This window comes from Cyrtonyx montezumae, unplaced genomic scaffold, assembly GCF_038088225.1.
Source record: "Cyrtonyx montezumae isolate F1298 unplaced genomic scaffold, pur_monq_1.0 scaffold_15, whole genome shotgun sequence".
Taxonomy (NCBI): domain Eukaryota; kingdom Metazoa; phylum Chordata; class Aves; order Galliformes; family Odontophoridae; genus Cyrtonyx; species Cyrtonyx montezumae.
Window position 1 is genome coordinate 1,690,098 of NW_027071881.1, and position 13,474 is coordinate 1,703,571.

General features: G+C 44.6%; 1 protein-coding gene across 1 annotated transcript in view; it reads right to left on the reverse strand.

Moving 5' to 3' along the window:
- Positions 1–13,474, reverse strand: part of GALNT17 (polypeptide N-acetylgalactosaminyltransferase 17) — a 180,157-nt gene that overhangs the window by 122,520 nt on the left and 44,163 nt on the right. Inside the window, exon 2 of the mRNA XM_065731702.1 lies at positions 11,071–11,254. Coding sequence (XP_065587774.1) covers positions 11,071–11,254 — 184 coding nt within the window. The remainder of the gene's footprint in view (positions 1–11,070; positions 11,255–13,474) is intronic.

A 13,474-nucleotide genomic window follows, 5' to 3' on the forward strand; every position in this document is an offset into this window, starting at 1 on the left:
TAAGCATCACACAAGGCAAGTTTGGGGAGCACAGAGAGCTGTGGTATCCTCTGAAGGATAGCATAATGAAGGATAGCCACCCACCAGTGGTGATGGACCTGCTGCTTCTGCTGCCACGAGGCAGAGGGGCCTGACAGCAGGAGCCCTCTGTGCCAGCCTCCCAGGCGTTCAGACTGATGGATGAGCACTGTCTCTGTCTAATGGCTACATCATCATTAGCTCTGACTCCACGCCATTACTCATCTTTGAAGAAATGCCCTTCAGTCTGCTCAGTGCACTGTTCTGCACGGTGCCGAGGTGACGAAACACACACATCCCTTCTGGGATTCCAACACCAGAGACAGCACGTAGAGCGACGAGCACCCATACCTGCACTGCGCCACACAGTTCTTCCCACATCCTCTGAAGTTGCCCCTACATCTATTGATCGGGGTCCTACTGGATCCCCTTCATCTCATGAATGTGATCAAACCGTAATACACAAACTGGACAGACAGAATTAAGTATAAAAATCCGTACTGGTGCCTGAAGAGGAAAACAAAGTGGACAAGGACTTCAATGGCTTTGATTATGGAGACCACACTTCTTCATAAAAGACATCTCTTTCACACATTTCCTCCTCTCCTACTTGTCAGAGCAGCTGGAGTGGTTTTCCTCCCTTATTTTTTTTAATTCTGAGCTCCCAGTACCTCCCAGATCTGGTTCTTGAAGTTAGTTATTAATCATTTCCTTGCTAGCCATCACACAAAATAAATCCAGCTAACGTGCTTCTCATAAGCTTATCCCTCACTGACATTTCATTCTCTCACAAGGCTTGAGGGTTTGAATATTTAAATAGGCAAATACTCTTTTGATTAGTAGAATAAATGATTCTTGTTACTTACGGCCCTTAAAAACAGTTAGCCTCATGAAAGTGCTCAAATATGTTGGCACAGCTTTCACAGGATTCTGTAGATTTTCCTGCAAAATATGGTTCAGCAGCAGAGAGAGTTCAACTTAACAATCTCATATGCTTTTAAATGCCTCTCCTGCACTGACATATGGAGTTGAAACATTAAAGCAAAGGTGCATAGAAGTCAACTTGTTTAAAATTTCTGTGCATTAAGTTGAATTCTCCCCCAAAATTACTATCACACAGATTACAGTTTGATCAAGCCAAGCTGGAGCAAGCATCACCCTGCAAATAAGGGAATCATCAGTAGGTGACTTGATGCCTAGGACTCATTGGTTCCAAGACCACAGTGTCAGAGCAGTGCCCTGGTAAGATATTCCAACCTTTATACAGAGGGGGCACCCACACTCTTCCTATGGAGAAGGGTCTCAAGAGCAGGTTAACACATGCACGGTTTGTAATCCTACAGCTGACCTTGGGTGCCTGTCGCCTCGTGTATGCTTTCCCAGATAGCTCAATTAACTCTGTCCACCATCTCTGCTTCTTGCATAGAGCCCTGGGCTCTTCATCTGCTCCTTATCTGTCCCATGAGAACAACGTGTAGTGTGACAATGCAGGGCTGGACACAGCTCGGTGCCTTTGCCCCACGTGGCCACGTTGCAGTGAGGTGAACGTGCCACCCTCGTCCACGTCTGGGCACTGAGGAAGTCCACAGAAGAAGTGGGGACTCTCAGTCTGTCAAGAGACTTCAGAAGGAGGAGGCTGTTCTCCTCTTAATTGAGGAATCGATGATTTAAGCACCACTTGATGCCATTCAAAGCTGCTGTTATCATCCTTTTAAATGAGGAACTGCAGAAATCAGCCAGCCAGCCCAAGGCCACAGGAGGTCAGTGGGGCTCAGGAACAAAGTTGCACAGTGATGGCAGTGCCAGCCTAGTGACCTAGCTGCAATCCAGGGCAAAGCCCAACAAACTTGAAGAACATCTATGAGCGTTTTTATTTTTCAGTCTATTATGTAAATGGTCCCCTCTGAATGGGGCTGAACATTGCCAAAATACGCATGGACTGAGGGAAGAGGCTGTGAAAATGGCATCCTATAGGCTGCTCTCACCAGGAGCAGAGATCCATGCTCCTACTCAGGACACATGGGCACCACACCAGCCAACGTCACAAGCAGAGGAACACTGATGCTGCTGGAAAGGGGCACCAAATCCTCCACGTTACAAGCTCGTAAGTGCTCTGAGATCACCAGGTGAAAGGCAGTAATGTAAAGTAGTAAATTAACAACGTATGCTTTGACACTCGCTGTTAGAAATGTCACCTACCCATGTAGGTGATCATGTAGACACGATGCTGGATGTGGCTAATTAACAGACATTCAGTGCAAGGAGAAATCGAAGCTCCCACTGAGGTCAATGCAGAGACACTGGCACTGCCAAAGGACAATTTATTCCACTCCGCTCCCCTAGAAGTACCTGGCTGCCCTTCTCACAGGCTGATGCAGCTATTTTTGGGAGGCACCAATGCCTCTCCTCAACCTTGACCCCAAACAGACCTTGGCTGAACTTCCAGATGGGCACATCCCAGGAAGCAAACCCTCACCAACCCTCTCAGGCCCATGACCCCATGGTGCCAACTGCACCCATGGTGTGTTGGGATACAGCCATGAGCCTCACCAGGCAAACGTAACACAAAATCCTTGCTGTACTGCCTTACCTTAGGAGCTTCTTCCCAGAACAGATCTCATGAAACTCAAGCTCTTGCCATGCCCTGTATGTACTTAGGGCAGTGAATAGGAAAAGTGGCTAACACAGCACTGCCTGGGATGGTTGGTGGAACAGTGCCATTGCTCTTATGGGTGCTGTAAAATGATGAATTTAAAAGCAACAGCTGATTTTTACAGATAACTTATTTTTTTCTTACAGCATATCCACTCAGCTGACTGGTTTATGAACTCGTGCCATTTTTTTTGGCTACAGCTGGATGGTCCTGAACACAACTAACGGGTGTAAAAATGTGCTGTCCCCGCCTTGATGGGAAGGGACAAAGAGTGTGGAAAGGCTGAGGATCTTCCTGAAGACCAGAAAGGGATTTAGGGGTGGAATGCAGAAGCAATGGCTGCATTGCCAACTGCCTGCTTTTTCAGGCAATGAACACAGACAGTCAAGCATATACTCCAGCACAACAGGATTCCTCTTTATTCAACAGATCAAGATCCACACCAGCACTGCTGTTCTGTGGTTAAACTGGCTCCTGTATTAATATCTTAATCTCACCTGCTGCATTGTCCATAATAAATAAAGCACACAAAGCAAGCACAATAGAGACATAACTGGGGATCAGCACTGCCTGACACAGGGCAACAGCGAGCCAAAGAGGTCACCCAGCTTAACCAGAACATAACAGCAACACCATTCCCACACCTCTCCCAGGCATGTTATGGAGGAATCAAACCCAATACAGTCAAACGAGCTGAACTGCTACCGGGTTATGAATCAAAAAGCTCATCTGACTTGTAGCTCTCTGCTGGACAGGTACAGTGGGGAGTTCTGAACATGCTCCGTGGGTTAGGTATCAGTTCTTGGTTTGCTGAGCCTACTCAGTGCCTGCTGTTACCTGTAGATATCCAAATGACAACAGATACACTGGTATAACACAGAGAGTTCGGAAAGTCTTTTGCTATTGCTTAAACCCATGGAACACAACTGAGGGCTAGAGATTTGCTTGCTGCTGTCAATGAGCAACTAATAGGAGTACTCATGGCCAAAGCATTGAACGTCAGCTCCCTTCCCTCCCAGCCTCCAGCAGCAGCTCCCAGAGGAGACGGCCGCACGCTGCAGCTCCAGGTATAACTGCAGAGCAGCTCAGTGCGTGTGTGCCCAAGCAGCAGCGGCTATGGAATCACTGCTGTGAGGGACACTGAACAGAACGAGCAGCAAACACTATGGGAACGCATACAGCCTGGGAGGTAAACCCCAGTGTGTCGATGCAGCACTGATTGGATGGAATGATTTACTCGTGATCGGGCTGCAAAGCACTGGGACTGAAACACAATACGTTATAAATCACTTCACAATCTGCTGCTGCCCACGCACATGCTGTTGTGCCCAGGCAGATTCAGGCTTGCTCAAGTTTCTTTAATCCAGGCAAATTTACTGCTTCTCAGCTTTTACTGACATATCCATCGTGGATTCTGGCTTTAAATCTCAGTAGAAAAGCAAAAACTTGTGTGTCCTGCTGAACGGATGGCAAATAATCCCAGAAAGTACAGCGACCCATTTCCAACAAGCTTCACCAAAATAAAGCTTCTCCAGGAAACGGTCTGATCTTCATTTGGCTTTTGTAAAGATTATAAACAAGAGTAGAAGAAAGCACGTGTTCAGCCTGCTGTTCATAATGCCACTTCCTAATCACGCCCCATCCACCCATTGCTCATTTAATTGCTGTTTTGCTGATTCAGTTGCACATCTTCTGGCAAAAGGGATTATTAATATTAAATCAATTGTATCTGCACTGCGAAGTAGATGGAAAAGCAAGCCACTTTCTATTACCTGAGAACCCTAAGAGGTCTAACACTCTCTGATGAAGCTTTATGTTTATAGATCGAGAACATAAGATTCTCATAAATTGACTTTCTGATCATTAAACCTCTAAAATTCATCAAGTTTTGCTGCTGAAATATCTTTTTTGTTTGGCTTTGTTTTTTCTGACTCCCACCTAATTTCCAGGAACTACTTCTCAGAAATGTTGTGCTTTACATTTTTACAATTACAGTACCAAAACCACGCGCTACGATTTCAGGATTTAGGTACATACAGACATTTTTAAGTGCACATCGCTTACTCAGCAAGTTCTAACAAGAAATGATCTCCTAAGCCGTAAAAAACAGAACGTGCAGAGCAGGATTTATTTTTGTGACAGGCTCTTGTAATAAAGTCATTAGGTGCAGACAGGTCTAAGGGACATAAAAGCCAGAGCCATTATGAGTGTCACATCCACTTACCCATCTCTCCCCACGCACACAAGCTCTTTCACATCAGTGAAGGAATAGAACCACTGGGAGACCCTCGGACTTGGATTTATTGAATGGCCCCAAGCTGGGGACAGAGGGAGGAAGAAAAGTAATGAGTTTTAGAATTATTTCAATGGATTCACGCTTTGTGTTGACCATCCTTCAAGACACATCACGGACTGCAGGACATTATCACTCACTCCGTGTCCCTCTGCCCATCCCAGCCAGCTCTGCTGTGAGGCTTTGGATGCTGGGAAACCAAATAAAAGGTTTCAGGATCGAAGCTGGCAGACAGCAGTGATGCACCCACACCTCTCCCTGGTTTGCAACCTATCTGGCAGCTCCCAAGGCAACAGCACTGCTCTGTGCAAGGCAGGCAGGCAGCTCAGCAGCACCGGCACACGGGCTTTGTTTCCTCTGGAAGGCACTGCAGGAGTAGCACATCCAAAGCTTTATTTGCTTCATGTGTTTTCGTTAAGCACAGTGCAGTTAGAGGCATTTGTAAAGCAGGTATTTTTCAGTGCAGGGGCTCAGAAAAGCACAAAAGCTAGTTGTTAAATTACACTAAAGCTGTCTTCCACCACAGCACACATTTAACACTTATGTTTACATTAGTTAAGTGTTTTCCAGCACACTTCATGGATAAAAGTCTTCCCTGAAGCATCATGTTCCAAACTCAGATGAACGGGGAATAATTCTGTAGTCAGGAAGGAAAATTTGTGGAATCTACTATGAGAAGGAATTGAGGTTCTGTGTTTATAAATCCACGACCGCAGCATTTCAAGATCACACGAAGGCAGAGTAACACCACCAACAGAATCCCACAGCAGCCACTAAACAATCTCCAGAGTTACTCACCCAGAAGCACTTTCTTACCCACTGAGTTAAAAGGAGCTACTGGGGCTTGTAAAGCACTGCAGCTTTTGGGTTGACTCTATACAGAGCCATGGAGCTGTGAGGTAAAGGGTACTGCAAGGACCTTTATTTCAGCAGGAAAGTAAAGTTGTCCCATGTCCCTATCCCAATCCAGAATAAAAAGAGAAACTTTTCCGTGGTGGTCCCTTTTCACAGCCCCCAGTGGAGCCAGCTCCATTTGCACCATCTTCCTACCCCAAACCTCAGATCACAGAGGGGTCAGGTTTGGAGAACACAAGGAAAACGTGCAGCATGGCAGAATTAAAACACTTAAAGCCACAGAGACCTGAAACGATAGAGAGATGGGACAGATCTGGCGAGGCAATGTGCCTGCCCAGAAAATATCCATCAATCCACCTCTGAGCAGAACTGACCCAGCTTTGGTAAGAGCTCTGAGACACGCTTCCCTTACAGCAGAGCCTCAGCACTGACACTCGCTGCTTGATTTCCTTGCTTTCTCTCCCCAAAGGTTTTCCAGTGGCATCTCTCCAAGCACTGGAAAATATCACTTCAACTACGCTGAAGCCACAAAAAACACAAGGACAAGATTTTTCACTCGCTGCTGGTTCAGATCACAAGTATCTGCCAGGAGGGAAGACATACTAGTGCTGACTTTTTTTTTCTAGGGATGCATTCCCATACACTTTTCAAACACAGTTTCCCACTTGAAACACTGCCATGGCTTTCTTCCTCCTTAGAATCAGAATTGGTTGAGTCGGAAGGGACCCTTAAATGGCATCAGGTCCCACTCCCTGCAGTGCACAGGGACACCCACAGCCCCATCAGTGCTCAGAGCCCCTCCAGCCTGACCTTGGCTGTCTGCAGGGATGGGGCATCCTCATCCTCAGCCTCGGTTCCTCGCTACTTTTTCCTTTAATTCTTTGAAGAAGAAAATTACTACACCCTGCTTCTCATTTCCTTGCTATTGTTTGTACATAGGATTACAAATGTTTAGAAAGAGAGAGAAAGCCTTTGCAAAACCTAGAATTTTGAACACAATGGAGAAAGAGCTCTTTTGACCTCCTCTGTCTGCAGTAAACAGCAAAGACTACAAAGCAAGAGTCATGAGTCTATTTCCCAGCAAATATCACCAAGTAATTCAGTTTGTTTTAGCCTTTTAAGCACGGCCCTTCTCCGCTGATTCATTTCACTGAGCCTGGTTTAACACCCTAGGGCAGGACATGACTAAACAACTGGCATAATATCACAAATGCACGACTGCCAGCGACCAAAATAATTGAGGAAATCGCCAACAAGGAGCTCCCACTTGCTACAATAATGTTCGCAGATCTCAGCCACAAGAAAAATATGCTTGGGGTGGGGAAAAGAGGAAAAAAACCCACTTTGTTTCAAGGAAAGCTTGAATGAGCTCGCATGGCTTCTAGTTTGTAGAGGAAATGAGATGTTAAGATACAGTGGATGCTAGATGTGTGGAAAGCAAGGCACTCTGCTGCCCAAACCATGAAATATCCAAAGACAGGCGAGGTCTTGCTGACAAGAGGCTCAAATACAGGTCTCTAAAGCCCACAGTCCTGGACAGTCCTGATGTAACCAGGTCACATCCCCAGTCATGACTTTCCAAAGGTGCATTCAGTTTTGAGTATAAGCATATGTGTACATATACACACAGTTCTTTGGTCCTGCAACACCCCTGTAATAGGAGTAGAGGCTGAGATTTACAGGTACTCCACAGCAGAGAGCAAGGGGGTCTCCAGAGGTGGGGAGAGACCCCAAGAGGAGCGATGCCTCCTCCTACAGCATGCTTTCACTACCCCAGAACACATTCTTGCAGCCAGTACGTACAAACTGAGCCATCAAAAGGTAAAAATCAAATTAAAAATTGATTTGGTTCCTCTAAGTTTCCAGAGAACAACCCAAAGGGCCCCTAAAATCCCCTGTCCTTTCCACGATAGACCAGACGGTTTCAACCAGGAGCACCTCTGGAAGCAACGGGGTGATTCAGCCACGTGGGGCACCTGAGTGCAACAACGGACTCAGCTCCCAAGCATGCCCCTGGGAAAACATAAAACCAAGTCAGTGATATGCAACTGTTTGATCTTCAGCAACTGCTTCCAGGTGATGGTCTACCTCTGCCCAAGGCATTGCTCTAAGGCTGCGCAGACCAGCTAGTAAATGCAAACCTTTTTTGCCATGCTGTGATAAAAATCAGCAGCAAATCACGTTCCCCACGCTTTACATGACCCATGTGTGAGAACTAAAATGCAGGCAGTGGGAAGGGAGGGAGTTTCCTGGTTAGAAAGCCCTCAAAACCTCGGAAAACCAAGCTTGTGGAAATTACTTCTCACTCAGTTCTTCCTCTTCTGTTTAACGTTGAGTGTTGAATTGAGGTTTGCCTGCATGGGAACAGCTGCTCTGAGATTTGCAGCAGCGGGAATATGTCATCTTCACCCAATGATTCAATAGTCCTCGAAATTGTGGGTATTATTTTTCTTAAATCTACTCCTTAATCCCATAATGCCATAAAATACCACCGAATAAAAGCTTAGCAGGATTCCAGAAAGGAACAGACTTTTAAAGAGATAATGAGAACTCCGTGTTTATATTAGATAGGATAGAAAAGAGAATAGAGAAGACAACGTAGCAGATGGGCAGATTATTTCATAGTTCTCCTTAATATGATTTCTTCAACCTGAAGCATCTGTTAATTCCACTATCAGAGATTAGATATTGGATAAGATGGAAGGCCAGGCTGATTTAATGCAGCAATTTTTCCTCTCTTGTTACATGTAGGAGGGGCTCCCATTAAGTCATACACCAACTCATTAAAACAGAGGTGTGTAAAACCTAGTATCAAAGCGGGGAATGTAAGCAGCCTTTAGGATCCCATGTAAATAAGCTTTGCTTTCAGTAAAGAAAAAAATGTAACATCATAATTTGTCTCCCACCCCTTTATAGGCAGGCAGAAAATCAGAGTCCTACAATGGCTTGAGTTGGAAGGGACCTCTAAGGTCACCCAGATCCAACCTCAGTGCTGTGGCAGTGTCGCCAACTGCTAGATCAAGCACCAGGTCAGATATCAAATACAATAAACAAATGTTATATCAACAACAAAACTCACAGACCAGCCAAGTCCTTCCCAGTTTTTGCAGGAGAACGTAGATGAAGGTGTTTCCAGACTTTGGATACTCCCAGAACATGAAGAAATCTCTTTTTAAGGTCCAAAACCTTAATCAAGCTAGCTAGAAATGCGTTGCTGATGTCTATCTCATAACCCCAGTTCTCAATAGCTTGACTCAAAATCAGGTCATAGAATCATGGACTCATTAAGGTTGGAAAGACCTCCAAGATCATGCAGTCCAACCCTGGCCACTCTACACCATGTCACTGAGTGCAACATCCACCCATATGTCAACCACCTCCAGGGATGGTGACTTATTATAGCCAACAGAATTTCCCTCTTGGGCTAAAGTGGAACACTTACAGATTGCCTCTGAATGCACAGCACCTTTTTAGGAATTAATTCAGCATAAAGCCCAGCACTGCTCAGGTGGTGAATAGCAGGACAGGCTTTAAAAAGGAGAAAGGTAAAAGGAAAGGATGTGACAGCCACTGCCAGAGCAGCCAAGGACCATGAGCATTCTGGACAGCGAGCAGCCTTTAGCTGAAACAAACAGGCCTCACCATTACATTTAAAAGTAATACATGCTTTGTAATGCTTATCAGCTGGAGTGTTTTCAACAATTTTTCCTACTAATGCTGCAATTTCAAAACCATTTAGGCTAATTTCCTTTGCCTTGAATCTATTTTAATCAGAGACCAGGATACTTGACTTAAATGGTTTGCATTAAACCCTTCATAAAATCAGCCATAAAATCGCATGCACAAAATAGCGAATGGATCTTGAAGTCAGAAGCAGGAAAAGCTGAAACTTTTCAAATCCTCCAGCAAAAGCAAGCTTATTTCATAACCACATCAGCCATTCTCTTAGGATACCAAGAAAACTGATCTAAAAAACAACACACACCCAAAAAACCCCACCACTCTGAAGTTACTGCATAGATAAAATTCACTAAGCTGTGCAACCCACAAATTCTCTCCTTCAAAGTATTAGCCCAGCTCCAAAATGATGCATATGTAATAAACTGCTGCGTCTGCTGTGTCCTCTCCACCGCCCTCCCATGAAATGACTGATAGTGGGACCAAGGAAAATACAATGCAAAACTAAAAATGTCAGAATTAATCCTTTTCTTCCCTCGAAGATCTGAAAAAAGCATTAATTCTCAAATTAATTCTCACAGAGTAATGCTGGCTCTGCTAGAAGTCAGAGTTCTGGATGAGAAATGAAATAAGAAATTTAGACTCAGGTAACTGCTAGAGAAGGTCTCACTTAAAGGATTTGTCATTGTAGTGAGATTTGCATATCATATAGCCGAAGGTGCAATTTCTACCTGCAATTTATTTTGTCCAGACAGACTGTGCCAGCAGATCGGAGGCTGGGCCTCCATGCCTTTGAAAACTCATCCAAATATTTCTGTTGTCATTGGTTGACAGCCTTGGAAACTATGAGTGGCTGCTTGAAATTCATGGAGCATGCAGAGAAGTGAAGGAACAAAAGCTCTCTATGCTCTCACATCGTTAACAATTTGCCAGCACGCTGGAGACATGTAGCTGCATCCCCTTGCTGCATGATTTTCAATGGTTTGCAGATGCCAAGCAATAGCTCTGTCACCACACTAATGACACAGGCATTTGGACATGTATCTTTCAGAATCTAAATCTCTCTTAGCTATATATATATATATATTTATTTTTTTTCAATCAGAGCTGTCACTCCAGGCCTGGAAAAATTGTCACCTTCCTATTTTGAGGAGCATACTGCTAGCCATATCTAAAATTAACTTTCATACAGATAAACTTTTACTGTAGCTTTTCTCACACTCTTCACAATGATCTGGTATCTCATTTAAAGTGAGATTGTGCTTAGTAGGTAATGTTCATCATCACCATCACCTTAAAGGTCTTTTTAGTGAAATAATATAGAGAGGGTATTGCCACTGCAACCACTGAGACCTCTTCACCTGTGTCTGGACAGAGGTGTCACTGCTCAGGAGACATCTGTTACTCTTTATGTTCAGTTTTTAAGTCCTTCTGCCACTGAGGTGCAAAAGGGTTTAAGTGCTCCAGCTCTCTCCCTCCCATCCATCCTTCAGGGACAGTTAAGAGATTCCTGGCAGCACATGAAAGCGACCATCAGCCCTGGCTCAGGTGACACAAAGCCAGTGGTACTTACTTGGTTGGACGATAATCTGGTATGGAACGGTCCAGTGAAATTTTCTCACTGAGGTAGGAGTTGTAGCCGTATTTCTCATGGGGTCCCTTTGCTTTCTCCTCCTCCTCAGGGGACAGGGTGGCTGGAAGCCCCCCTTTGCCACGTCCACCATAGCCTTCAATGAGACCGAGTGACTTGGACAGACCTTGAGAGAAAGAGAGCCACTGTCACTGTTAAATTTGTCACCATTACTTCCAAGTCAAAAAAGAAACAAAAGCAATCCAAGAAGACGGGACGTTTTATTTTGGTCTTCTGAAAACAATTCTCACTCCAGTCCTTTGACCCAACACAGGAGGGAAAATGAGTCAAATTTTGATATTCTTCACAGTTCGAGCATGCTGCTCCTGATAGCTCTACCACCAGCATCCAACTGATAACCTGTTCCAGGGATCTGTGCATTTATTTAGCTGTTAGGAAGGTTATTCAGGCCCCCTTCCCCTCTAAGAGAGGTAATTACATATAAGGTTAGATGTCCCCAGGAGAAGGATAGGTTGAACACAGAATAAGAATAAAATTGGGTTGGTTAACTGCCAGCTGAATGAATTTTTGCTCAGGATGAACAGTGAACAGCATACAAATGTTATGGATTTAAAAACAATTTCCCCTCAAAGCTTTCTTATCTTTTATGGTATAACATACCCGGACCTTTATCAAGTTGAATTATTTATTTATATCTGCATAGCTGAAGGAAACAGGCAAAGATCAGAATGAGCTGCACAAAAAGAGCTATATTGATGATTTGGTGGTGATTGTGAAGCCAAGTTTGTACTCACGTTATTACTTATTACAAAGGACACCTGAAATTTGAATATTTTTCATTAGCAGAGACTTGTGCTTGTCTTTGTCAGAAAACAAAAAGTCTGACGGATGATTTTTGTTGTTGTTGTTTTTTCCTTTTTCTAAATTAAGACACCAGAACATATTTGTTTCCGTTTTAATGGCAGAGTTTTGATTCTGAGAGCAGAAGAGACCTCACCACTGCTATTTATGTAAGGACAACCAACAACCTTCAGGTCATTTCCAGGGCACCACGATCCCAGCACTATCCTGGACAGAAACACTGTGCTGCCCCACCTACAAGATACATATTTTAACACTTTTTCCATAAAAAGCAGTATTGTGAGGCAGTGAGAAAATCACCTATGAATGTAAACCACAGTTTGAAATACGTGGATGTAAATTGTTGCTGTTATTCCTTCTGACAAGGGACCTCCAAACAGCCCAGAGCTTCTGAGAGCTGACAGAGCCTCTGACCACACTGGGTTTGATTAGATTGCATCCGAGGACTGTAATAACAAATCATCTGCAAGGAGAAGCTGGCTGAGACTTGAGGATGGATCAGGCATCCACGCTGCCATCATCTATTGCCTTTGCTGCCAATAAGATCACAGCTTCACAGAATCATTAAGGCTGGAAAGATCTCTAGGATGACCAGGTCCACCTGTCCACTCACCATGCCCACTGGCAATGTCTCTCACTGTCACATCCCCTCGGTTCTGGACCACCCCCCAGGGACAGTAACCCCATCACTGTGCCAGTGCCCGACTGCTCTTCTGGAGAAGTTTTTCCTAATATCCAACCTGAATGTCCCCAGCACAATGTGAGGCCATCACCTCTCATCCTATCAGTGTGACCTGGGAGCAGAGGCCGACCCGCACCTAGCTGCAAGATGCTTTCAGAGCTGTAGGGAGCCATGAGGTCTCCCCTTACAGACAGATTCCAGAAGATCAAACTCAGTATTTTTTAAAAACATTCTCACAAAAGAGGTAACTCTCTTGAAATGCCATTTGTTTTTTCAAAACTGGGTATTTTCTGCTCAGGAACAGCACACCTGATGGTGCATACATTTCCTAGATCACGTCCTGCTTCCTGTCCAAAAAGACAAAGCATCCTCAGCTGATCAGCTGAGGGCTTTATCTAACTGATACATTATAAGACAACTCAGTTTATAAAATTCCTCCTTCTTCATCTCTCCCCATGAAATGCTTCTTCCAAAACACTAGCTAGGAGAAATCATCTTATTGAACAGCAATTCTGTTTCTTGGTCAGAACAATTTCACACAGAGCTGTGACGCCCTTCCAAATGTGCTCTTCAGAATCCACCAGTTTCCTTTTCAAGCTTGATTTTGGTTTTCTTCACTCATTTCAACAGACTTCTCACCTCCCCAGTGCTTTTGCTAATGGTGCTTTGAATCTATGTGCTTCTAAGAAGGGCTGCACAGAAGTGGGGGCTTTCAGAGCAGCAGCAGCTGGCAGAGGCTGCATGGATAAAACTCCCTACTTGAAGGCAACAGGGAGAGACTCATCCCTCCAAGGTTAACTGAAACACCAGATGATCTGATTCGGCTTCCAGGTGCTCAGCTCT